Raw genomic sequence first — 27,530 nt, forward strand, 5'->3', positions numbered from 1 at the left:
AGATCCAAGTCCAACGGCTTCTTCGAGCCAGCATCATCCAACGCAACATCTCCTACAGCAGCACCATACGCAACACCAAATGCATCCGCATCATCCGCCCTCTTCTCCCGTATCCCATCCTCATTCAATGCACCACCAGCAAATGCAGCATCATCAGTCGCAACAAGGAATGTTGAATGTGATCACGAGCGCTCATCATCAGCTCAATCCGAACGCTGCTATCATGACATCCTCCTCGCCAGTGCCAACTTCACCGTACAAGATGCATTCCAGTGGACCGGCGGTATCCGCTGGGTCCATGAACGCATTGAACAAAATCTCTCCGAGTTCGTCCTCAAAGTACTATTCGAAAGGTGCAGCTGCTGCAGGAGGAGGTCCACCGATGCATCCGATGAGCCATCATTCACCGGGGTCTTCGGTCGTTAGTACGCATCAGCAGATCCTGCAACAGCAGGAACGTGAGCGAGAAAGGGAACGTGCACAACTTCTCTACGCAAGTCATGCAGCAGCTGGCGGGATTATTCCCCCTCCCGAATCTGTACATCAGCATCATCATCTGCTTCATCATCGTGGTCAGCCGCCGATTGGTGATGGTAGTGGTAAGATGGAGTTCAAGGCTCCTGACAACTTCCGCTACGATTCACGAAGTAATCCTCCACCACCGATCGATGCAATCGGATCTACCGGACTGCAGAGTCACTCCCGCAGTTCGTCCACGAATTCGCTTGATAGTCTTCCGCTGGACTACGGAGTAGCTAATGCGAATACCTCGGGTAGTGGTACAAGTGGTCGTTATAGCGCCGGAGCGGTTCAACAACAACCGATCCCACTTGTCACCCATTCACCCGGTCAGCAGCAGCTACAGCACGGTGGTGGAAACAATTCACGACCCGGTTCAACCTCCTCACAACCCGATTACACGCAGGTTTCACCCGCTAAGATGGCGCTCCGTCGACATCTTTCACAGGAGAAACTCACGCATCCACCATCGTCCGGCAGTCAAGGTGCTGGAACGCAGCAGCACGGTGGTGTCGGTACGGTCAAAACGATCGGTGATCTGGTTAATGGCGAAATCGAGCGAACGCTGGAAATATCGAATCAATCGATAATTAACGCTGCCATAAATATGTCCGCACAGCAACAACCGAGTCCTGCGAGTGTAACAGGCACATCCGGATCAGGAAGCAGCGTGAATGCTGCCCATACGGTTATTAACACGAATGTACAACGGCCAGAACGGGTCGGTATTCGGCTTCTAGAGGATGGTGGTGCAGTTGGACCGCCGAGTGCGTACAGTCCCATCTCCCGACCTGGCAGTGTCGGCGAGGCAAGCAAATCTCCGATACATATGCAGCTTCAGCAACAGCAACAACACGGACGTGAAAGTCTTGCCCAAGGTGGTTCGGGTTATAGTGCGAAAATAAATTCCAAAGCAGGAGTTTCTGTTGCTGGAGCTGGCCACCTAGTCTCCTCTGCGACTATTTCGCCACGTGGGACTGCGCAATATTCATCAGCAGCCGCAGCAACTACAGCAGGACTGGTGTACCAGCAGCAAGGATCAGGAGGCCCAAGACATGAACCTTCACATCCTTACATGGCACTTCCGCGAGCTGATATGAAACCGTACCTTGAGTCGTATTTTAACGAAGCACATAACAAACGACAACAGCAACTCCAACAGCAGCAACAACAACACCATCATCATCTGCAGCATCCAGTGCAATCTCCTTCGCCGTCATCGTTGCCCTCTTCGAGTATTGCCATGCAGCACCACAGTCATCACGGAATGGGCCCGGGATCAGCAATGGTACATCGTGGAGGGCATCCAGTTGATCTACACCGGGGATCTTCGGCTCCAGAGTCGGGTATGATGCAACGATCTCGCGATATGCTTCTCATGGACGAAGCTCGGATGGATCGACTCAATGGGGGTCCTCCGTTGGAAGGTAAAATATCGCTTTAGGAATTTCCAAGAAGGAATATGTAATAAGTGTGTGTATTCGTATTACAAAAAAAGGTTTGGCAGCGTCGCTGCAGGCGCGCGTTATTGCCACGTTGAAGATCAAGGAAGAGGACGAGGAACGCCATCGACGAGATCTCGGTAGTCATCATGCTACTTCCGTCAACCTTAGTAGCGGCAACAGCAGCAGCAACAGTAATAGCAATATCCACGGTGGAAGCCTACAGATAGTACAAACCGCACATATTAAGTCTGAAAGTAAGTATTGCAATATTATTATAATGTTCATGGTTATATACACTGTTTTATTAATACCTCGATTCTCCCTTTGCAGAATACGCCTCAACATCATCTTCATCGTCTTCATCCTCGTCCTCGTCATTGAAGCGTACCTCACCGATTGTTGAACATCCGGCAGGTACACGACCTCCGAAGATGATGTACTCATCCTCACAGGCCGGTGTCGTTGATTGTTCAGAAACAATGCTCATGAACAATCCGGATTTACTACACGTAGCTCGTAGTAGTAGTAGTAGTAGTAGTGGTGCAGCTGCTGGAACTGCTACCACTGGAGGAACAGTCGGTAGTCGCGGTAGTGGGCTAGTGGTAGCACCGCCGTTGGTAATGAGTCCGGAAATCAATTCTCTGTCGGCGGTGGTCGACGATGGACGGCATCATCACCATCATCATCAGTTGCACCATCACCAGCTTCACATGCGGCATCATCAGCATTCGCGGAATGACGTTGACGGTAAGCCTTTTTGGTTCAAGCAAGCTAGCTAATCGCTGTGTCGCTGATACTGCCATTGGGTTGTGGATGAGCTCTGGAAGCTCTAGTGCTTTTATGTTTCTTTAATTTTTCTCCTAATTGTTGTAGTACTCTTCGGTTTGACGAATTAGTTTACATCTCCCTAATCTAATCCCCCTAACGTTCCTCGTAGCTATCATGGCTTCCCATATTTCATGGAAGGTTCGCCCTGTTTTTGTTGATTGTTTCGTCATAACGACTGATTGTTTCGTCATAAGTATTGATTGATTTCTTATCTAACCTGTACGGCCTGTTGCTAGTTTTTCTATTGATTGCTTGCTCCAAATGTCTGTTAGTTTACCTTTCTGTGAATGTTCTTGTTCTTTCTACTGGCCTGTAGTTGGTTATAAATTTACTGTACAACTCTTTGCTCGACCAGTAATCCCTTCTAACATCTCTTCTTTGTTAGTTCACGCCCTAGTATTTGCTTGATTTGATAAACTATCGTCTAGGATACATGCAGAGAGAAACAAACCAAAAAACGGAACGAACCCTCTGCAAACGTGGCTCGAAGAAAATGATTTGGCTTGATTGTTTTGGAGTTTAACGGTTTTGTAATAATTCTTGTTTCGCTGCAAAAGCTTGCTGGTCAGCTGAAGTAGCGCGTGCTGTACTCTCGGATATGGACTACAGTGTTTCTTATTTTTTAAATTTTATTTCGATTTTCCCATCACGCTCCAGCAGGAACGGCAACGATCATTAGTGCTACGTATTATCGGTAGTACAAACGGCTGTTGTGGTTGTGCGAGGAGTGATCGGTTAAGATTACTAGCTCCTTCACCATATAGGCTCGTTCAACCCCAATTCGACTTCCCTTCCTCGGAGTAGGTAGGCCATTTGTATGTGTGTGTGTTCGTCTTTTCGCCTTTTCGTATGTGTGGTGTGTCTGTGTGTTTCATGAAATGTGTTGACGAGCATTGCTTAGGTGTTAGGCTTTGTACTATGCTAACCACATCAAGCAAACTCACCGTACTAGCTGAGTTTCTTTGATACAGACTATGTTGTACAGAGCATTGAATGAAAAGTGACGATCATTGTTGTTGACACTTCGAGAGGGTTAGCGCCCTCGATCTCATTCATTATTATTTCTCACAAGCATTTTCAATTTTTCGCCGAGATCAGCTTATGAGCACTTCACAGCCATGAACGCTTTTTCTCCGAGCCATCATCGTTTAATATTTACTTCTCTTTATCTTATATTTATATCTTTTACCTTATTATCGCTCAATTGTTAGGCTGAATATTGAATTGCCAACATGTTTAAATTACAATATTCACTAAGATAGTTGTTGGTAGAGTGAAGTAGATTTTGCTTTTGCACTTATTAGATGTTTAAATCCCGCTTAAACACACCTTTTCTCATTGGATTCCGTCTCGTAAATCAAATGTAATCACCCTTTCGGTTGGACTGATAAATAACTTCAGATTATCAGAAAAATGTATCGACATATTGCCAGATTAGAAACCAAACATACTAGAACAACCATCCTTTATCCGCGTAATCGTGAATGTTTTTCATCAAATTCGTGGGTACGGGATTTCGTCGGCTCTACCTGGGGAAGCTATAACTATTCGTTGCTTTTCGTCGAATATGCGCTAGGCGGGAAATGCTACAACGAAAAGACTCGATCTACAGATACGAATTTGCGGGATTGTAATTGTCGGACCTAGCGTGTGTGTTGTGAAGGGCTAAAACATCGCTTTCATTCGCCAGAATACAGCCAGTTCCTCGGGTGCTCGAAGTGTCTGCAAATCTTTCAAAAACCTATTTGGTAAACATTGTATAAACTCTGTTGTATTGTGTGTGTATATTGGGTCCTATAGGCCAAGGTACTGCGTACCTGATCGCGGCTACTACTACCTCCACTACCACTACTACCACTACTACTGCTATCACCTCTACTATCTCTACCTCCACCGCAACTACCGAAGCTATGTTCAGCGGTGGCAGTCCTTCCTTCACTAGTAGCGATGCTGGCGCTTCACCTAATGCTTCCATCAGACCAACGATGCCAACAGTATCCTTCATCGGTAGCACACCGAGCCCTGTTGGCAGGCAAAAGGAAAAGCTCTTAAGCAGCTCCAAAACGATACTAACGGAGGGATCGTCCGGGTATGCGGCCACTGTAACGACAGTCCCTATCAACACCGGGAGCCTTAACGATCGGGCATCGCAGTCTTTTGGATCGGTTGCCAGTGGCAAGTCTAATACGACTAACGTTACTACTACTATCATAATCAACAGCGTGACCGGTACGATCGAATGCACTACCGGAGGCACCACCGGAACGGTAACGCTAAACGCCTGCTCGCGGGAACCAGTGGAACCTGCGGTGTACAAAATACTGAACAAGATCATACCATCCGGTCCGGTCAAACCATCACCACCGATGGTCTTCAGTGGTGTTAGTGGTGTAGCTGCTGGAATGATTGCACAGAACGGTGGTGATGGTGGTAGCGCAAGAAGTAATACTCTGGGTCAAGTAGTAGATGATTGTGCAGCATCGAGGTTGTTGGATACTACGTGCGTTGCTGGTGCTGGCACTACCGGTGGTGTGGTTGCCAACGCGGATCGACTGGCCACAGGCGAGTGTGAACGCGCGTCGGGCGTAAAGGTAATAACCGTTCCTGGTGGTTTATACCGTGACATTGCTACTAGTGCCGTCACGCTGGCACTATCCCCGCCGTCATCACAACCGTCTGTATGCTTGTCGACGATCGCGTCAACCATGCAGCAGCAGCAGCAGCAGCAGCAGCAGCAGCAACCACAGTATCACCAACAGCAGCAGCAATTTCCTGTTGCATTTCATCAACATCAGCACCACCAGCAGCAACTGCAACTGCCTGCTTCCTCCTTCCCCCAGCAAACACTAGTGAACGGAGGCGGAATCGTATCGGCTAGAGGACGACCATCAGGCACCGGACCATCGCAGCGAAAGACGACTAGTGGCGACTGTGTCAATGATAACACTCTCAAATGACACCTTTGGCTGATCGTCATACCACCAACCTCCAGTTCTGCCAACATAAAAGAAATTACCTCTCAAAGTCCCCCGACCATCGACCAACTGACTGTTTGACCCACAACAACAACAACAGCAAGCACATTTTACTGATCCATGATGGGTTTTTGTGTTTGGTCGTCAACTCCCAAACTAGCGGCAAGTGTTTTCAATGGTCTCAGTAGAAAAAGACTCTTCCTTTGCACAAAAAGGTAAGTTTTCGTTTAGAATACGGCCTTCCTTCGAACTGTCTTGAAAACAGTCAGACGAATCACAAAGCATCACGATCCATCCGTTGTTCGTTCGCTACTTCTCGTTCGTGTATCAATTGGGAAATTTTCGGATAAAATATTATCTAACATAATACCAGCTGCGAGTGCATTTATCAGCAAACGGCGCGCATACAAACACATACACACCAGTGTACATAGTTTAAAAATGTTTTAACAGAAAAGTCATGTAAAGGAATTTGGTCGCATTTTTGCTCATCTGCTAAGAAAGTATCATTTTTCGATATGGTATATTTGTGCGCATATGTGCGTGTGTGTGTGTGTGTATGTGTGATTTTGCGGTTTGAGACCAGTTATGATTAAAATAATTGTATATGCTAGGGTCACAAAGCTAAGCCATCCTTAGATTAATTTAAAGTCAGCGATATTGCAACCAAAAACACAACAAAACCAATAACTACTTACTCTTCACGATGAGAAGCCAATAGACGCGTGTAAATAATAGATACTTAATCGTGAGCTCAGTCCACACCTCATTGCTCACCATACATACCAATCGGGTTTCGCTTATCTAACGGTTTTCATTGAAGTATCATTCATATAACGGAATGGAAACTAAGAAAAGAGCATTTCATTCACGCAGGGCAAATCTCACATTAATACGGTTCACTTCGGTTTCACTTTTTTACATACGCTAACATTGAAAAAAAACATTATTTCTTTCGCGTAACTCTGTCGAATGAAAACCATGTGTATATAAACGGAAATGGAGAAATTTAGCCCGAAATAAGGAACTAAAAATATAAGCGTGAGACGACGTGTATGATATATGGGAGGTAAGATTTTGTGTCTGAAGCTAAACCTGACATGAAATCAATCGCTCCAGAACGTTTTCAGAGAAGTGTAAAATGATGTGCGATACGATACAAAATCTCGCCAAAGAGTTTGACCAAAAGGCAGTGCTGGGACTAATTTCTACAAAGTCGACAAAAACCAACCCTGGGACTAAATACCATACCATATATCTGTAAGACGACGCCCCGAATGCTATCTTCAGGACAATGTTGTTGTTTTTTGCTCTCTTGGATGGTGGTTTGGGATGGCCAAGAATTTTCTTCAGATGTGTACTACAAACTGTTAACAAAACACGATAATTTTTTACGAAAGTTGTAACTAAACGCTGCTGACAATCGGATGGTAACGATCTTTGCATGCTCAATGTAATTATGTTATACATTTCATCCCCTATGTTGTTAATCCTTTAGTAAACCTCTACATGTCTCGACAGTTCTTTCAATTACATCAGCACAGTGGACCCTATGAGAATACAATTTTCCATTAAAAATTCATTTATGAAGATTATAGTTAATTTTCCTATATGCAACGTAACGTGGTTGTGGTTTGTGTATTTGTATTTACGGCAAATGGCGATTTGTAAATGAATATAGTTTATACGATATTGCTAGTCGTTTGATTATATAGTTATCTAGTTGATTGAATAGAGAACTAGTTGTATTAGTTGAACTTGTTCTATGCACTTTATAGCCTTGGTTATTGATGGTTGTATGTGTATGTTTGTGTAATCGTTTCTTTGGTGGTGGTATTTCACGTGTGTGTGTGATTATTGTTGATTGTTGTGTTTTTCGTTGTTTCCACTATCCGGCCTCCTTTTGTTGTTTAATGTTTGTAATATTAATTCTTCTCAATTAGTTTTTGTTTTCTGTTTAAGATTGTTTATCATTTTTTTCTACTTTACTCCAGTTTCCACCAGTTTTGTTTGTTTTAAATTCCTCATTTGCAATCTCCTCCCATGAATTCATGCATTGCTCATTTGCAGCACGCATATGGTTGTTCAATTAAACCTGGAAACTGGTGCCATTTGCATTCGAACCATTGATCGTTCGAATGGGGCTTCTGTTTTTCATTCGTATTCATTTTCATTAAAGATTTCGCTTCCGGCAACATGCGCGCGATGGTCGCAAGAGTCTGTGTGTGTTAACGTTTATTTTCGGTCCTCTCTGCAGATGATGTTGTTGGTGATGACGAATCGAGCTGGCACGATCGTGTAAGTTCTGGGTTTGATCGTTTGGTGGCATTCGCTTCGACGGAACTGGACAAGACGCGTCGGTCAAATGAGGATGCACCGGCATCTTCGGCTAGCTGTACAACATCCCCGGACAGTGGTATTAACCAGAGTGACCACAGTCGCACCTTCCTTTCTTCATCTTCGTCCTCGTCACAATTGGATGTGCCGCCGAGCAGTTCGAGTGCGGGCAGTACGGCTAGTAGCAGCAGCAGCAACGGTAGCAGTGTCGGAAGTGGCAGCATGATAAGCAGCCTAGCTGGGAGTGGTGGAACTGGCCCTGTAATCGGAGGCAGTGGAAGTTTGATGATGAAACATATGGTAGTACCGCTCATCAAGTCATCACCAGCCGAACCCGTCGACAGTCCACCGTTATCCGATGTGGGCCTACCGAGAACTCCCAGTCCTTCCTCGAGTCCTCCGTTGCTGTTCGGACACTCAGCTGCGACGGTAGTCGGCGGATCTTCAATTGTTCAGCCATCGTTGCTGCACCCTGGCAACGGTGGTAGCGGCGGGGCAAATATTGCCACGCACAACAGCAGCAATAGTCTGGGCATTCCACTGAAGTACCAGCGTCAGTCAAAGTCCTCTTCTACTACGTCGTCTACGAAGCACTACAAGAAGAAGTTCCGGGAGCGCAACTGGGAAGAGTATGAAGAGAATTTGAGTGGTGGACGCAATAGTGCCATTAGTGGTGGCGATGTCGCTATGGATCATACGGATTTTGTTGATTCCCGCTCGGTTGTCAACAGCAGTCCACATAATCTATCTGCAGATATCGGTGGTCCATCACATGCAGCAATTTCTGCATCTGCGTCCATTGCACCGACGGAGACAACGGCCGGCAACAACGATCACCATCATCATCAACAGCAACAGCAGCAGCAGCAGCAGCAGCAGCAGCAGCAGCAGTCACAAAGCAGTCAGAGTCATCATCATAAACACAAATCGGCCAAGTTTCGCCCCAAAGGCAAAGACTGGAACTGGGATGATGAACACTCGAACGCCTCTTCCAGCTCGACAACATCGACGAGAGGTGCCGGAGGCGGCGGTGGAGCTCGATCAGGAAACCCCACGACAACAACCTGATCCAGTTTCGTAAGCATTTGTCGCTAGTTTCAACTTCCCGTATCCTGTGTGGGTCTGTCGAATTTTTATATTGTTTTATCCTTTTTATAGATAATTTAATATATTTTTGCGCTCAATATTCAGCTAAGGAAAGGGACAGTGAAACGGATCGAGCATCTTCAAAGATGTTACGTTTCCAGAACGTGTTGTCTACATTCGTTCAATCTTTAGCAAACGAGTGCGCGACAGTCAAACCTCGTCATTTTTACACACTTTTCGTATCGTACTGCCATAACTATTGTTAAATTCAAAACGGAAAACCTCTCCCGGATTTTTACGGTTCATATTTTCGATAGGCAACGATCAGGAGTGAATGTGATTAGGAGCTAGAACGTAGGCATCTAGTTCTCCTTCCCATATAAGACAAGATCGATTCCTTTTCGGTGATTAACGCGGTGGATTCATACGTGATAAAGACTGATTTAATGATTTGCACTTATTGAACTGCCAACATTTTATATGTTAAACCAAATGAAAAACGATACAAGCATACGGAACAAATCGCTCATCATTCAGAGGACGCTCTGGGTCCGTTAGTTCTCTTGGGTTTTTTTTAGCAAAGGGTTAACGATTGCATTCTGCGTGACTTTATATTTGTGTCTCTCCATTTGGGGTATGAAATGTGTTATTGTGCCCCTAATCCTGCGCTAACGCGCACCGCTGGTTTCCAATAATTTACTGTCGCTATCATGAAATGCAGCTATTAGACGTTTGTTCTATGAGGAATCGATGGCCACGTAGTAAATACATCCATTCACTAGAGCCGCACACCGTTCTTAACAACTCATGGTAACAAAAAGCAAATGTAAAACCTCATGCGTGTTTAGTAACGTATTAGTGTTAGTAAGTGCAATACAAAAAAAACCAATGGAATTCAAACAGAATGAGTGGGAAATGCGATATGAAATGGTTATGGTAGAGAACAATGTCACAAATTGTAATACAAAATTAGAGGAAGAATTATGAGAACTGAAGCAAAAGCGACAGCAGAGGTGGAGATCGTGGTGAAAACATAGAAAATGTAAAATGGATCGACAGAATCGAACGTGCGAAATGAAGATATTCGTAGCAATGATATATACACATAAATACAAATATATTTATATATATTTGTATAACAGATTATGACAACAAGTGTAAGCAGAAAGGTAGCGTGCGTGCAAAAGTTTTAAAATTAACAACTAAGCATTTTCAGGAAGAAAAAGGATCAACTCGCGAGCATTAGCCTCGGAAGCGGTCGGTTATTGCAGCGTGCGGGAGCGAAGAAACGGTAGAACGGTAGCGATCGAACAATAGCAGAGGAGTAGTGGTAGTAGGTAGGACACCAATTAGGTAAGGTTTATGCTTTTGCCTTTTTAAGCCTCTGTTCTAGTTTAAATTATTAGTTTTTTTTCATAACCACCTACCCTTCGAACCATCAGGCACGGACCGCGTGTGGCGCCCGACTAAATGTTAATAGTAAGGTTTATGATTGTTTGCTCCCGCGTATCCTGCAAACTCCTATGACTTGTTGACGGTCATCTGTATCCCCATGTCTACGTTGTAGGCAGCAGGTGTATAAGTAGTCTTTAGGTAGCCAATTTTATCGGTATCAGCGCTGTAGGCTCGCAACAACAGATAGATACTGAGAGAGATGAGCGCCGTACTGCTTCATTTTGCTCATTCTCATGTAATGAAAAGATTGTATCTTCTTGCATAGATTGGGAGATGAGGATTTTAGTTCATTCTTCTAAAGTGTTGCAAGATGAGTTTATCTGTTCTGTCTTTTCGTGATCGAATTTCTGTTGGCAGATGTCTTATGTATTTGCGTCCCCACAAATCGACCTCGACTGATGATGATTGAGGGAAATAAGGCGAGGAAATGATCCGGGGACATTTCTATCCCGAACAAATTAATGCCAAAAGAAGGACATAGATAATGGATAGTTTCGAATTCCACCCGCCTCCTAAAATACCGTTTTGCTCTTGTTAGTCCAACATTCTTTCCGCGTTTTATTAGGTCTTTTAAGATACGAAAACTATACAAATGAGAACAAATTACAGGTAATATCTCAATACGCAAAGTTGAAGATTGAAGACAAAAAGAAGGAAACGCGCAGTATCACACCACTCAGGCACCACCCGGACGGCCACGGTTTAAGCATGTGTGCGGTAGTATCGAGGTACATTATTCACAAGTATAACACAATACAGAAACACAGCGACAAGACGAGGACGAGTTCAACCAACACAATTGGGAACAAAGGAACTTAATGCAATAGTAGTAGGTAGAACATGCCGAGTAGACCGAATAGAGAAGCACGCGTCAGGTGATGAAGGTAGAAACCGGCAGGAGCAGCACGTTCTCACACTGGAAACCTCGTACACACCTTAAATTATACAAACCAACACCTCTCATAGAATGTAGCTAGTACAGTGCAGCGGAGATGTTTTAAGAATGACGGAAGTAAATAATCTGGAGCAAAGGGGAGGGAGGATGGTGGGGGGGAGGGGGGGGGAGACTCGTTTGATATTCATGTACAAACTGCCTGATAATATATAACAACGCGCCATCACCACTGCTGCGGTTGATTTTTTTCGTTTCTGGTGCGGTTCCTACGAGGACGCCTTCGTGTAATGTAATTAGCTGTCCTTTTTTTTAATGACAAGACCAGATCCCGCCTGTCCATTTATGAACTCTATTGTGTCGCCACAGAGAAAAGTTCCTTTAGTTTCATGATCTCCTTCCCGTTCGATCGAGGATTGCGATTTGGTGTTTTTGCAGGGTAAAAGACCCCGCGTTTCGAAATTCAGAACTGAATCAATAGCACCACTTAGATTGAGCGGGATAGAAGGAAGAATAAATAGCATTAAAGAATTGTTTTTTTTTTTTCTTTTGGGCAAGGACTGGTCAGATATTACTTTTAGCAGGCAACTGTGTCAGGCCGATATGGCAGCGTGTAAGGTTCAACCGTACGCAACCAAACCCCATCAGAGCGACAAGAGTCGTGGGAGAAAGAGCGGACAAACATACAAAATTAAAACTTAAATAGTATCTTAAATCATGCTAACTTTCTAAGTAGTGTTGAAAGGTTGATTGGAGCCACTTCCAGCCCAAGACGCAGGTAACCTTAGTGCATTGGCGAGAATAAAATATGTAAGTAATCCCAAATAGTCCCACCATATATGTATCTGTATATATGCATACATATATATATACGGAGGAGTATATTACTAGAAGTGCTAGTGGCGCCTGACGAAAGGGGAAAAGGAGAAGGGCACATTACAAATACAAAAAGCAGTAGCGAAGAGGAGGAGCAAAGTACTAAAGCTTAAGGGAAGCTGCATAAATTTGGATGAAAACTAATTACTGTTACTAAGAATAAAAAGAGTCAGAAAATACGATGGTCGTCTACTGTTTCATATGAAAAATTGACTGAGAACATCTGAACGAAACCAAATTCGCAAATTCGTTGGGAAGCCATGGCAACTTGCTGAAATCCTTTTCTCAAGCTTAAGTGAAACTTTTTTTAAACGCATTTCAGAATGTTCATCAGCAGCCGTTTTTCGGAGGACAAATTTGTGGAGCAACGAAATGGAATGCTTACTACTGTACACTGTTTATGTTTTATGTACTGTTTATGCACACACACACACAAACCACACTCGTGGGGAATGGTGATATGATGGTGCCTCTAGTTTATTGAATCTCTGTTTGCGACTCACTTTCTTTACTTTTTAAACGCACGCATACATCCATACACAAACACACAACCGTTTGATCCGTTTTGATTTGTTCAGTAGTAATGGGCATCACAACCGCCCAGCAAAATTTCTCCGTACAGAAGGAGCTGTTCTTCGTCTTCCCTCATTTCCTCAAGTGGGCGTCCTTGCTTGATTTGGTCACATCGTAACATGTTTTTTATTCTTCTACATTAAAAACCTACACACTACATACACACATACTAGACGCACACATACACACATGCTCACACGTACACACGTTTTGCCTCACGGTCACACAAGATGAGCAGTCCTCGTGGCCGTTTATGCTCCTGTTTGATCTGCTGTGGTTCTACTAAGCTTAATGCGCCTAACATCGATTTACATGGGTTAGCTTCTTATCGTTAATTAGAGTCGCTAAGAGGTGTGTCACTCTCTTCGACTATCCATATGCCTTTTTTGTACAAATAGGCGATGAAGGGAAGGAGGGTCCTACGCTCGCCATTTCTACTACAGCATTTGTGAGCATTTTGGGTAGTACAGCGATGATCCACCGGATCGTTAGTTCCTTACTACTGCGGCGTCCGCTCGTCTATCGGCTTCGCAGATTCGAATCACTAAATAGTTTGCCAGACTGGCTTATGCTTTCCTCAACAGTTAAGTACGTTTTTTCGGGTAACTGCCCGCCCATCACACTATTTATCGGCTACTCCTAATGCTATATCATACAAAATGACTGAGACGCAACTTACAGCAGCGGCTCTGTGAAAATGACATCTAATCACTATTTTAATTACTATGGTTACGTGCTGGGTATCCATTCGCAACCGGATATCTCCAGTCGTTACCCATTCTACTGCGATTATGCTTGGATCATAGTAGCTGTTGCTGCATTCAATCGGTCAGCAAATGAATCGTGATAATTGCGATAAAACTGCGTGACAGAATGCGTGAATGGTGATGCCATACATCTTCCTGGGGATGTGCGAAAGCAATTATAGCGTCCCTTGGATGTGTTTTATGCCAGGCGTCAAATGTTACCCTCTCGCTCCGTACTATTTACATGGTGGTGGCAGGACGATAGAATGACCACCGGAAATGATGGCACAATTAATATCCTTACGAGAAAGGGGCGACGCTCGGTCTCAGTCAAGTTCCCATTCCACCCATTCTTCAATCCCGGAGAGCTCTACGATGTTAGTAGTGGTTGTGTTACGCTTCCTCCAGCGCTACCGGAACCGGTATGAAGCAGTTCCAACTCGCCCGAACTGCCAACACCGCCATCCGAGGCGCTTCCCGCAGCTTCCGCACCACCGATGGTCGAGAGTAGCCCCTTGCTCTTCACCAAGCAACCGGAAACTTTCGGCGGCACGTTTGGAACTGTCGCCGGATTCGGTGGCGCCATAGTGAAGTTGTATGAAACGCTGTTTAGCTTTTTGGCCGTTGGCGCAATATTGACGGCCACGTGGTGCGTGGTATGGCAACTGTTGGGTGAACGATGATGGTTACTGCTCCCGTTGTTGTTTAAACTGCAAATCGTGTTGTTATTATTATTATTGTTGTTGTTATTGTTGTTGTGATGGTTGCCATTCGTGAGAATGCCGGTTGGGGCGCCTCCATTCAACGCAGGAATTTGAGCGATGGGTGTTGCTTGAGGGGGTGAGTGCCCCGCATTCGGTGCTGATGGTGGCCTTCCAGCGATTGATGGAAGAGCTTTCAGTCCATTGGGCAGGGCGAGCGGGGCAACTTCCGATCGTTCGCCGTTCAGCCAGTAGGTGAGCATCTCACCCTTGCCTTTCATCGGCACGAGGCCACGTTCCGTCAGATCGAATGTCCCGAAACAATCGAGCAGCGTTTTGGTGGTTTGGCTCACATGGATCTTAAGCGCTTCTCCATTAGATTCCATGCGGCTAGCGGTGTTAACAGTGTCGCCAAAGAGACAATACCGGGGCATCTTCAATCCGACAACACCTGCCACGCAAGGTCCTGTAGGAAGGCGAGGGAAAATAAAACATATATGAGACAAACATGAAACATCATATATTCATTGTCAAGAAAGTGCCGGGAATAGTCGATTTAAATTTGACTGGGCTATTGGATCAAGTATTTTTTTCCCAAGGTTGGTACAACTGTCCTTAACTATTGTGCAAACCTTGAGCGGAATCCGTCAACCCGTTTGTTTAGAGATTTTTTTTAAGTAAATCGATGACACTTAGTTGTTATATTGGTTCGAATAGTATGAAGAATGTTTTGGATATTTCATGAACAGCTGTCTAACTAATTGATATTTTAAAAACTCAATATTCCTTTTTTGTCAATTGACGTAGAGCCATTGATTGGTCTGAGCTGAGTATTCAAACAAAGGCGCACAATCTAAGGCATCTCAATAGCACTCAAAACTGTCAAGATAACACAAGGCACGTCCCACGACACACATGCCTGTATGGGCCAGACTCTCAACGAAAAGGTCGGAGAAAAACTTCTCCGCCAAACAATGGCGACAATTCCCGATCTCCCTTCTCGCCCACTTACCACTGTGCAGTCCTATCCGTAACCGAAGTTGCTCGTTGGGCCGATGGCGGATGGTGAACTTGTGGACCGCCGCCAGCAGACGCAATGCCATCCGCGAGATCTCCCGGGCGTGTAGATTTCCGTTCCGTACCGGCAGCCCGGATACAACCATATACGCGTCGCCGATCGTTTCAACCTGCCAACATCGGAAAAATGAAAACCAATAGATGATAATTCAAATCGCAGTTCGCTAAAGTGCCTTGCTCTGGAAACCGTGACCGTCACCCTGCTTACTTGACGCAGAAAGTATGATGTGTTTTATATAAAAGTTGCCAGGATTCTGCTGGATCATTTAAGTTTTTCAAGAGCTTTTAACCTGTCAGCTACTAGGCGACATCTCGCACCTCACGCCATATTCGCGTGGGGATTTTTGTCAAAAATAGAAAGTACATCGAGTGGGCGTTTCAATGAAAGGCGGGTGGAGGCGAGAGGAGAGGATAATGTCACTTCGAAACGATTTGTCCGTTCACTTGCAATAGATTTATCATCGAACACGGCGAGCGCGAGCTGAGAACGTTTCTAGCAGGCTACTTGATTTCACATTGTCCTACTTGGATGATAAATTAAACTCGGGATCACCGCACCGTTCCTTGGGCATGGTAACCGAACGAAAGGATAAGCTGCTGCTACGGTGGTGTATTCATCAATCCGGTAATCCCGACCATTTTTACCCGGTAATCCTTGGCAGTAATCAGATAATTGATTGTTCATCGTTTGACATCCGCGGCACTCTCAGCGCTCTTAGTTGGGAGCTGAAACCCTGCCAACGGTTTACGAGTGTGACTGAAAATCATTGTTTCTAGGGAAACAGGTTCGGAAATCGCAAACTCCGCTACCCAATCTCAGCGTGCCTTGATAAACGAAAAGCCTTTTCCACTGTGCGGATATCAGGAGTGACTGGTTCCAGCGCCACAAACAGGATGTTTTTCTCAATTTAATGCCAAACCAACCCCTAGAAGCTGACTCCTGTGGGGTACGTGTGTGTGTGTCAGAAGGAATGAAAATTAATTGCTTTTATCGACATCGACTTTCACCGGCATGAACACACCACCGATCACTGCAGTCCCTGGCGTGCCTTTATTGCCTGCCTTCACATCCTGCCAATAACCTTCCTTAAATTCATCATTAAATTCAATGCTCCGAGCACACACACACGCACAGTGATGGAGGCGCCCAAAAATGTAAAAAAGGATGGTGGAGTCGACATTTTTTGTAAGGTGGAATATTCTGGAGGGTACTATCGCTTACCTTGTAGACATCAAAGTTCTCAACGATCGAGTCGAAGCAGGTGTAGAGATCGTTCAGCAGATCGACCACCTGCATCGGGGTGCTTTGAGCCGAAATCGCGGTGAAGCCGACAATATCGCTAAAATAAATAGTTACTTGATCATATGTTTCCGCTATCACAGATTTGCCCATTATCAGCTGCGCCGCCACGGATCTGTGAAGAGATGACGGTGATGATGGTGTTAGATTGAATCATGGCCACTGATGGCGCTGGAGCCGACAGCTTTCTGCTTCACTTACTTGGGCAACAGCTGGTACAACAGCTCCTCACATTTGCGCTTTTCCTCGAAGTAATCCCGCGTTCGCTCGTCGACGAGCGCCTCCAGATTGTTCGCGTACTGCTCCATGCGTTGTAATAAATTATCTAATATGTTACCAGATTCATTTTCTCTGCAAAGAAACGGGTCGCATGGGAATAAGATGTTTCGTGTTGCCTTACGAGTAACGAAGATTGAATTCGGGAAATCATTTTTCATGTGGCCCACGTGAGATTTTTCCACGTGTTTGAAGCGGGTTTTTTTTTATGTTTCACTTGAGGATAAGTGCATTTAAAAATAATAAAATCCATCACAGACTCAAATTTCTCGTGAAAATAAGGTTTTAAGCATGAAATCAATACCCGTTCCCGGCTCATCCATTATCAAATTGATCGTAAAAACAGGTCCTTTCCCCGTAATAGTTCCACTTCGCTCGGTGGAACCCGGTGGTTGATTGAATTACGCTCTTTATCAAGACGTTGAGTCGAAAGTTTTCCACAGAGTTGGCTTCACTTGTTCAGCTCAAAGCTGTAGACAACCATCGGACCTCATCTGCTGTCATCGTCGTCATCGTCGTCGTCTTCGAGCAACCGAGAAGCAGCCAATTTGAGTTTGCATCCGTTGTGCACACGATAATTGTGTGTTTGTGCGCCAGTTGTGCCAAAGCTTCATCCTTGATGTCTCAGCCAGGGCGAAAGAGAACACGAGACAGCGAGGACAGCAAACGGAAACTGAAATGAATGAGCAACGGATGGCTCTATTCGGGGTCTCGCGTGCCGGTACTTGCTCTGGCAGGAAATTATGCATTAAGCATAACTATGTTCTGGCCCCCGCTGTCGACGACACTGCGGCAAACAAATTGCTACCTTGCGTCGCATTCGCCCACTCCGTTCTCCTACGGTTGCTTGAGATTTGGTAAAACTCTGTTTAACGTCTGGTTCTCCGATGGGCCCATTCATTCTTTACGCGAACTACCGAGCACGCTGGAAGGGTTGATAGGTGTACAATGTCGAAATTGAGAAAAGGAGCGGCCCAGCTCAAGTCTCAACTGCTCGTGAGCAGGATGGAAAAATGCTGGAAAATGGTGATGAAACAAAAGGAGCGTTTTCTCCGCTCGATGCTCCTTTTGTGTGTGTGTGTGTGCGTGGTGAGCAAACAGGAAGAAGGAAACCAAAAGAACCACCGCAGAAGGTTCGCCTCAAACCCATGCTAATTAAATGGTTTGTGCGTTGCGTTGAACCGGAAAAACTTTTTCCGGTTCTTCGGAGCAAGAGATAGTTTTTCCACTTCCAATGCTTCACCAGCTCGTTTTGTAAAAGGAGATATTTTCGACAACAAATTGTGTTAAAAGGCTACTGGTTCTGAAGGACTTGGAGCAATTATAAATATTTTATCGTCCAAGCTCTAGTCGTAAGAGAAGATCCTGGTGTTTTTTTTTATAAAAACTTGTCCTTGGAGTGAATCGTTTGTTGCTTACAAAGTGTGACCTTCGATATCTTTTCTTTCATAAAATAATTGGCTTTAACTCTGACACCGGGAGGAACACGAACAGGAGCAGTCCAAAGACACGCTCGAGGCGAAGGTCGTATACGAACTAAAGAAAAGCCGGCAATGATAGCCCAGCTCCGTTTCACTCCAAGGCTCTTCTCACTGTCTGATTGATATGCAGAATCTGCTGGCTTGGTCCGTATCGTTTAGTTGTGGTTCTGTGTAACCCGATACTCGATCTCGAGAAGAGGTTCCTGGGATACCTCCCGCAGAGACAGATCCATGTAAACGCCTTTGGAAGATTTAATTGGAATTACTCTGCAGCTGTAATACGACCAGAGTCCAGTGACCAGTGAATTCAATATCGCATAACTACTTTCTGATTTGATTTTGTTAAACGGCTGAAGAGTCAATGTGGGATTTTACACCTTTTTTATGTTTCGGTAGTGTTAACCTTTGGTATAACATTTCATTTTCACACTCTTAGCTTCTAGCAATGTTGTCAGACTTAGCAACATGGTTGGTCCTTTTAAATCGTTTTCGATTCTCTGCTAGCACGGCAAAGCATTTTAGCAAGAGTTGAGTTTGGTTTCCCCCCGTTTTTGCGAAAGAAAATTGAAAAAACATTCATTCAGCTCAAAATGCTGCTTTGGGGTAGAGCAACACGCAATAACTTAACAAAGGAACAAGGCCCTCTTTATTACGGAGCAAAATTGTCTGCATTTAGATTTCGATAGGGTGTAAAATGGGTGACGACCTGTGATGAGATTCGTGGCGTCAAGGGGTTATAAATTGAAACACCTGGGCGAGAAATTGCGTTCAAAATGGCCGTTCGATCAATATCTACTTACTCTAAATTCGAGAGACTCAATCCTTGAGCCGAGGTTGCTTTGTTATTTTATCGTGACACAACAAACGGTTTCATGCAAAACATGACGCAGTGATTCAATAGAAGGCAACACCAGTAGGCCTTGGAGCTCCTTCAAGGAAAGAGGAATTGGAAATTCGTTTGTCAGCCACGCGAAAAAGCTTGTTCCTAGCGAAAAGCTAGGAAAGTCAATCCATTTTAAGAGAACGTATCTTCACATTTCAGTATGCGAATTCTTTTCCGGTTGCTCAGAAATAACAAACATGTTTTCCACCCCATCTTGTAATCGCTGAAAAGTGGGAATAGAAACGGAACCCAATCGATCTTCCGCAGGGCACAAGATTCAATTAGATTTTCCCTCCATTTTACCAATTGCACTTTGGTGCAGAGCGATTTAATTAATTTTCTTCGACCAACTTTCTACCGGTCACCTTTTCCGAAGGATAACAATCGAACAGTGGTGTTAGTGTTCCTCAATTTTCAACCACTTTTGGTGAGTGCCATTTAAATAAGCGATTTATCACCAGCAGGAGCGCCAACAGCAGCGATAACGACAGGTGGCACCGACAGGACTTCGATTAAAGAGAGAAAAGCGAAAATTCTTGGAAACGATTTGAAACAGTTTCGGGGGGAAATTGGGAACGGAAAGGAGACTCGAGAATTCCGAGAAATGTGTGAACAGATTTTCCCATTTCGTCCTATCCCCCGTGCTGCTACGCTGCTGTTGAAGTGTGTCCACATTTTCGATTGGCTTTAAGGGATGAGAGACCGGTGTATGAAGATGGCAACATCACTTTGTACGGGACGAGGCCATTCGCTGAGCTAAATTAACTGTGAAAGATGCTTTGAGTGGTAGCAAATAACAGAAATGAACGGAGGCGTATGCTGCTCAGAGCGGAAAACGCGTCCAATCGAGCTCTGGGTTTTCCTGTTTAAAACGCCATCACTACCGTAGACTTCAGCGCCGTGTCTGCTGGGCCCTGGAGTCCAAAAGGAAGGTTAATAGTTCAGCGACGCGGGATGTGTTTGTTATCAAACGTTCGCTGATTGCGCCACTTCATCACGAGCGAACGGGTGAGCGACCGAGTGCGCTCTGATTGATTTCATTTGATACTTTATTACATTTTCGCCCTTTGGCAGCGTCCAACAGTTCGTCAGAGAAGGGGAAACATGATCCGCGTTTCGATCGAATACCCGTACGTCGTAAATAGCCGAAAGAGAGTCTGTAATTTATATCGTTTTTCCAGCATCGCTCCACGAGTGGACGGCAGTGGGATGATTGAATGATAAAACTTATTGAACCCTCTCGCTGGCAGTGTCAGGGATGATAGTTGATTCAAAAAGTTGCTATTTTTGGGGTTATGGGTGCATTTTATGATTGATGTGCTAGATTGTTGAGGAAGGTTTACTTACTTGTTAATTTTCCTGATGATAGTTTTAAGCGCCCCAAAGTCGGGCCGTTCCGTGGGATCCTCGGACCAACACTTTATCATAATGTTGTTGACGTCTTCGTATGACGACTCGTCTACTCTTGGGCGGAAAGGAACACCCAGCAGGCCGGGGCCTTCTTTGACTAGTTTGATAATTTCTGTTGGAAGAAACAAAAGCGGCAAAAGAAAAAGCAAACGTTTTAAAGCAGGCTGATCGATCAAAGTAAGCTTGAGAGAATCGGAAGTAGCATTTGGGGGGTACAACAATGCATAAGTAACAAAATTTCAAGTGTTTTAAAACTTTTCCATTAAAAAAATATACACCGAAAATGACTTCAAAGAAACTTGGTAAAACTGTAACGATACGGTTGCTACCATTGGAGGACGATACAGCAGAAGCTTCTACCTCGCAGCAGGTGCAACCTCGCCGCACCAGCACCAGCAGACCTCCGGTGAGGCCAGTTGCAACAAAATCACGTTACAAAATTTATGAAATCCCTCGAAAGTCTGAATTCTCTGAATATTTGGAGAAAATTCGTAAAAAACAAGAAACACAATCCACGACTAGCAGCGAAAGGCGTAGCTTTGAAGCGAGTTCAAGCAGGATAGAAGAAGAGTCGCGTGAGTTGCAACAGAAGCTTCTAACGTTCGATAAGCCGGTACTCGAGCGAGCGCTGGTTGGTGGTGTGTTGCGCCAGGGAAGTGTAGTGGAGTATCGCCCAAAGCGCCGGCATCCGTTCAAAGAGATGGTCAGCGAGTATCTGCGTCGTCAATCGATGCCACAGAAAACGATCACCCTGTACAAGATCCCGCTCATCCAAAGTTGGGACCAAGCGATCGAGTACTCACTGCGCAGTTTTCCGATTCAGGATCGAACAGGGCCAACTTGGACCAAGCCGCGATTGAAATGGTTGGAAGATTTGGAGCAACACAATCAAACAGGGACACCGGTACCGCGACGTACCGCCGATAGCGATGAAGGGCGCGATAACATCTGTTGCTTTCCGATAAGACGAATATAAAATCGTGGCGGTGGGACTTACCTTTGGGAGATTTCTCCTCAGTTCCTAGGTAGAACGGACCTTGCCGGGAAACGATCTCCTGGATGATGATGCCGAATGAGTAGACGTCCCCCTTCTGGCTACCCGACATCGAATAGTGGGGATCCCGAAGCAATTCCGGTGCAGTCCATAGAAGCTCTGCAGTGGAGAGGAGGGGAAGTGTAAGTTTCTTGCTTCGCACAAAGTGGGCACTATGTTGTGCCATACTCACTCTTCCAGTAGGCATAGCTCTCAATGTCCGATTCTTCACAGTTGCGGCGCAGCTGATGGAGGCCAAAGTCCGTGACCTTGAGCACAAACCTCGAGTCCACTACACAGTTGGATGATTTGAGGGCACCGTGCGAGTGCAAATCTGTTGAATGCAGGAACGCCATACCCTTGACGATATCGTGCATTAGCGAGATCTTGAACATCCAGTCCAGCTTGATCGTCTCGTTCTCGAGGATATCCTGCAGTGAGCCTTTGGGGCAGTACTCGGTCAGGATGAATGGTTCCGGATGCGGATCGAGACAGGCACCGTAGAACCTCACGAGATGATCATGCTGAATGTCCTTCATGCGCTTAAATTCCAGCATCAGCGAGCGATTGAGGCTAATGTTGTGCACGTTGATCTTCTTGATCGCCACCTTACATCCTTTGTAGAAGCCAAAGTGTATGTAAATCTGCCGATCGCCCGGCAGCGAGTTGAGATCCTCGGAGTAGATCGTCTGCAAGGAACGAGGGACTATCGACTATTGGTTTGCCACGATTGCCAGAGCGCGGCGTGAGTCCGGCGACATGCGGATCCACACCACAATGCTTACCGCTTGGCTGCCTCTCTTCACGATCGAATGCAGGCTACCTCGGTGCACTCGGCTCGGATTGCACGATAGCACATCGTTGGGATTCACCTTCCAGGTCATCGAATTGATCTCTGACTCCAGCTTATAGTGTCGATAGCCAATAATAAACGCAATTCCCATACAAATGACGCATAGGCCAAGAACAAGCGATAGAATGGCGTATCCGGGTAGAGCTGTTGGGAAGGAAGAACGAGTTTCATGAACGAGGGCCACCTGAGTGCAGGCGGTCTGGACTACTAACAGTTGTCTGGACACAGTGAGCCATCGAATCCGCAGGTTGGTCGATCCGGTGGAGCTGTCATACGATCACCAGCCCAGTGGATGGGTTTACCCTCCACAAACTGCAGACCTCCACCATAGTAGTAGTTGGCAACGACCTGCGAAAGCGAATGCGATCCATTGGTCAATCTGTGACAAGGCTTCTAGGATACAGGATATCTACCTCAAACAGTCCAGTGGTTGGGTTGAGATCGAGCAGCGAGTAGTTGGATATTCGATCACCATTGGAATCGATCGTCACATTGCCAGTGATGCCCTTGAAACTGCGGCCCCACATCAGCTGTGCGAGATGCGTCCCGTTGATGGGTTGCTGTAGGGCTTGCTCCTCGCCGAGCATCGCGATACTATCATTGAGAGCGTAGGCGTACAGCAGCACCGCATCGTAGAATGCGGTCACAAAAGTGGACACGGGCTCATCGTCCGCGTAGGTGTAGTTGTACTTCTCCTTGGTCAGCATCTTCACCTAGAAACCGAAGCAATCGAACGGAGAATGACGGGTGAGTGTCGAGCACAAGAATGTCCCAACAGTGTCTTCCCCATCCGGAAAAGGCCGTCAAGGGACACTTAAGCTCATTTGTGCTGGACCATCGGGCACTGTTGCTGCAGGCAAGGATTATGGACTTCGACCGACGACCGGTCATGCACCATCGTTCGAGACGGCCACGAATGTTGCAGTAGCGTCCCTTTGCTTTCCGCGACTTATTATGCTTGTCACGTACGAGGATTGGAAGCGATTGGATTGGATTGTATTTTAGCGAAAACTCTCCATTTACTCCTTGTCCGTAACGCAATGCAGGAAAAAAAGGACGGACCTCGGGACTCCAGCTCAAGAGGGCGATGGTAGATGGGGTCTGGACGGAAATCGGATTTTAAACAGCTTCATTTTGGACCAGATTGGAAAGAGAGTGTGCGGAAAACAGGGCTGATCCCAAATTGGGCCAGCACTCCGTAACTAAACGAATCCACCGGCAAACCCGGGGACCATGTGGCATCGGACGTTAGTAGTCGGTGGTCGCTTGTTGAATACGGGATTAAGCTCAACTAATGAGTTTCCATTAAATTTCTGGAGACAGATTATCGGAATTTTGATTGCTTTTTTAAAAGACTACTTCGAGGAGCGGACAGCTGATCATGTGTTTTGTCTTTTTAAATCGAGAAATATTTCCGGAAAGATATGCTTTGTTCGGTAATCAAATGAACCATTTAACCGATATTAAATTGCAGCTAGAGTTAATGTTGTTTATGGTCTGTTGTTACTGAAGCTAGTTTCATTAGATTGTTACAATTTGTATAAGGCTGCTTCGTCTGTAATATTCCGTAATAAATCGTAAAACATGGTAAAGCATTCTCTTTAATGTGAGCTGCACAAGTGGAATTGTTCAATTTTCTAGGTTACTTTGATTTATTTAGCGTTATCGGCCGCTGCCATATATTTTCAATGTTTTGAAAATATGATTAAGGAATTAAAGTACTCTAGAATATTACGGGTGTGTAGCGCCGCTCAATAGTCCAACGTGCATTAAAGTCTCCCTTTTTGGTGTGTCACGATAAAAAATCATGTTTCTTGAATCCAAAATAACCCTTTTCCTTGAATTTTCCAACCAGCATCGGTTTCAACGCAACACTTCCAGGATTCTTTCCCTTTCCAGGATGACCCTTCCAGGAGGTCATTTTCCGTCAAAATGAATCTATGTTTAATGGAAAACGGAACCCAAATTACAGCGCATTTCGCGATGGAGTAATTAAATGATATCGCCCGGTTTTTACACTCAGTCGATCCTATCGGGGATACCCTCACAAAGCAGTAGCTTAACCCACATAACTGCTTCAAAGATAGCATCACTCTTGACCGATGGCCCGCATGTAGTGAGCATTCGACAAACTGGGTCGGTGGACTTGCTCTTCGTTATCTTTACCGATTCTTGATTCTGGTTGTGATGGCTTACCTCATTGGAGAACTGCTGATACTCTTCGTCCTCCGGTTCCCGTGCGACCACCTGTAGCAGCGCGGTGTAGGCTTCCTTTGCCTTTAGATTTCGCTCGTCCGTATCGTTCCTCGAGTACCATGGTGGGTTCTTTGTCGCTGCCATGCTGTGGATATTTCGTTTTCGTTAACAATGTATTAGCCACACAAGAAAACGAAATGAAACAACGTCGAAAGCAAAACGGCGATGGTGGATGGCCGGAGATGGCGGCCGTCTCTAGAAAATGCAAAATGCATCTCCATTCGAGCGCCCACCGTGGAGCAAAATTTAAATGAGATGAAAAAAGGACCAATTCTACATTCGCTCCAGTTGGTCGGTTGGTTGGTCGTTTGGTCGGTCGAAGCAGAGATTTGTAACGTGGAAAATATGCAAACTAGGGACCCTTGCTCGAATAGTTGTTTGATTGTGAGTCCCGTAATGTTGAATCAAGGCATCAAGCAAGGTTCAGAAAGGTTTCGTCCGCTTCACATACTGGGTTTTGGGTAAGATAAACAATGGAAAGGGGCGGGCAAATCCCAAACCAACAAACGAGGGAAAAATATGAAATTATACTTCGGATCATACCTGCCGAATATCTCGATGTTGAAGAAAACGTACTCGCCACTGTTGACCATGTTGAGTTCGGCGGCCGCCAGCATGATTTCACGGATCGTCGCCGGGCTGGCGCACATGATGACAACTGCAAATGTGCGGAGAGCAAAGAGAAAGAACAGAAATAACAAAACTGTACTGGAGTGGCTTCAATAAGATGCGTACAGATGCTGCAAGATATGGAATTGATTTTTTGCAAAAGTTAATTGATATGCTTTCGCTTCCGCTGGTTCCGGTTTTTTTTTGCACCAGACGAAGTTTTGAGATTCGGGGTATTGATTTTCACTCGACTTTTACAGTTGCAAAATATACGAAAATCCGGCGCGGATTTTAAAGCCCGCAAAATGCAAAAGATAACATGAAAATGAATAGTGAAAATTGATGGCAAACTACCTAATCCTACGAACTAGTGCTAATGGCCGTGAATTCTATCCAATCGCAAAGTTTCAAAAAGATGCCACTTTTTGTGGTCGCGCGAGCACCGATGATGTCAATGATGATTCTACAACCATGGTCACATCGGCACGTTTTCCGATTCGAGGAGCATTTCGAGAAGTTTCGGAAATACAGCAAATGACGACGAATTTGTTGCACAAATCCTCGAATCTCGCCACGAAACCGCGAAATTCCGCGAAAATGTCCCACCGGCCATCGATTTGAACTCCCGATAGGGCGCTGGAATAATTGCATTTTGCGCCAGAATGTCCCTCTCGTGCTCTCGGCGACATACACTCTACTCCACCACATTGAATGTAGTTTAGATTCGAGCGATACGTCCCCTAGCGTGGACAATAATGAAAGCGTAGGAAAGTTGTTGGATCCTAATTTAATATTTCAAAACATTGTTGCCCTCTGGGCATCGGGAAAGTGTCTGAGTGGACACTTCCATTTTGTGTTTTTAACGCTTTTTGTTGCTTTGACAATGGTTTTTAACACATTCTAGCTAAAAATGGTTTCCCCACGATGGTGGCTATTGTGTAGTGGAATGTGAATGTTCCTTCAAGAATCAACGGCGCTAGGATCCTGCTTTTGCAGCGTCATGTTCGGTAAACGTAAGCGCCGTTTGCTGCAGCCCGATAAAGCATGAACCTGCAGCATTCCAACCGTGGATGCGCAAGGACGAAAGTTGCACTTTTGTGGTGGTTTGCCGTGTAAACATCAACTAGTACGCGAGGAAGTGCAAAATTGCCAAATTTCTTTACGGAATTCTGTCCCAAACCCAACGCACCGAACGTAGGTATTGTTTGTTCCTGCAATGGGTGCTTTGGTTGTATGTTCAACTTTTTCAATAAAAAAATCGTTTTCCGAGATAGTTCACGCTTCATTGTGGGCATGGGTTCCGCTTTGAATACGTTAAAACTTTTCAAATTTTATGGCCTTTCTAGTTTACGCTTCACTGGCCACTTAGGAACCGATTTTGGTCGTTTAAAAAACAATAGGACAAAGGACGAACGTGAGCGGTTTTTATCTTTTGGGCTGTTGACAGGACGGGATGACTTACAGTGAATCGGCCATTGTTCGTCGGCGAGAAACCCAAAAATAATCACTTCTGACTTGTGTAGGATGTAGGACCAACACCAGACGACGAAACTACCATAAGTTGTCCACCATTTCAAGCGCTAAATTAATAAACGCAAAGCCAAAAAAACCGAAAAACGACGAGCGATGCTGGATGAAAATGGGTCTGTTTATGAAGCGAAACCGAAATCAGTTCCATTCAGGCGCACAACCCGCTCAACTCATAAGTTCTGATAATGTGGAGGAGCCTTTTCTCTCGTGTAGCAGAGAGCTATAGCGCTGGCCGCGATAGTGTCTATCCCCTTGATTTTCCTTCTGCGACCGGGAATGTCGAGATGCACGGAGTTAGTGTTGTTGTCCGGATATCTTCGGTCGGGATGGTGTCCGTTGTCTGTGGTTTGGTATTATCTTACGTTTACGGAAAAGAAAAGCTCAACATC

The 27,530-nt window shown here is 45.2% G+C and overlaps 2 protein-coding genes across 17 annotated transcripts in view; one reads left to right on the forward strand and one right to left on the reverse strand.

Annotated features, from left to right (window-relative positions):
- LOC125952706 (histone-lysine N-methyltransferase, H3 lysine-79 specific) overlaps positions 1 to 12,718 on the forward strand; it is a 29,012-nt gene extending 16,294 nt beyond the window's left edge. For 7 of the 12 annotated variants that reach the window (XM_049682351.1, XM_049682349.1, XM_049682350.1 and 4 more), the window contains 4 exons: positions 1 to 1,946; positions 2,018 to 2,218; positions 2,295 to 2,711; positions 4,593 to 5,946. The exon at positions 1 to 1,946 is cut by the window's left edge and continues 1,812 nt beyond it. In XM_049682351.1, coding sequence (XP_049538308.1) covers positions 1 to 1,946; positions 2,018 to 2,218; positions 2,295 to 2,711; positions 4,593 to 5,749 — 3,721 coding nt within the window. In that variant the 3' untranslated portion in view covers positions 5,750 to 5,946. Of the gene's footprint in view, positions 1,947 to 2,017; positions 2,219 to 2,294; positions 2,712 to 3,452; positions 5,947 to 8,024 lie in introns of those variants that run through there. The other 5 variants (XM_049682356.1, XM_049682355.1, XM_049682358.1 and 2 more) reach the window with 5 other exon arrangements.
- A 105-nt stretch (positions 12,719 to 12,823) lies between these two features.
- The window catches only part of LOC125952709 (atrial natriuretic peptide receptor 1-like), a 62,437-nt gene continuing 47,730 nt past the window's right edge, over positions 12,824 to 27,530 (reverse strand). For 3 of the 5 annotated variants that reach the window (XM_049682363.1, XM_049682362.1, XM_049682361.1), the window contains exons 5-16: positions 25,546 to 25,660; positions 24,943 to 25,087; positions 23,160 to 23,459; positions 22,959 to 23,094; positions 22,679 to 22,890; positions 22,087 to 22,582; positions 21,858 to 22,013; positions 20,798 to 20,972; positions 17,012 to 17,161; positions 16,733 to 16,925; positions 15,446 to 15,620; positions 12,832 to 14,899 (exon numbers count right to left, since the gene is read on the reverse strand). In XM_049682363.1, coding sequence (XP_049538320.1) covers positions 14,103 to 14,899; positions 15,446 to 15,620; positions 16,733 to 16,925; positions 17,012 to 17,161; positions 20,798 to 20,972; positions 21,858 to 22,013; positions 22,087 to 22,582; positions 22,679 to 22,890; positions 22,959 to 23,094; positions 23,160 to 23,459; positions 24,943 to 25,087; positions 25,546 to 25,660 — 3,050 coding nt within the window. In that variant the 3' untranslated portion in view covers positions 12,832 to 14,102. Of the gene's footprint in view, positions 14,900 to 15,445; positions 15,621 to 16,732; positions 16,926 to 17,011; positions 17,162 to 20,797; positions 20,973 to 21,857; positions 22,014 to 22,086; positions 22,583 to 22,678; positions 22,891 to 22,958; positions 23,095 to 23,159; positions 23,460 to 24,942; positions 25,088 to 25,545; positions 25,661 to 27,530 lie in introns of all 5 variants that reach the window. The other 2 variants (XM_049682365.1, XM_049682364.1) reach the window with 1 other exon arrangement.

This window comes from Anopheles darlingi, chromosome 2 (assembly GCF_943734745.1).
Source record: "Anopheles darlingi chromosome 2, idAnoDarlMG_H_01, whole genome shotgun sequence".
In the NCBI taxonomy this organism is placed as follows: Eukaryota; Metazoa; Arthropoda; class Insecta; order Diptera; family Culicidae; genus Anopheles; species Anopheles darlingi.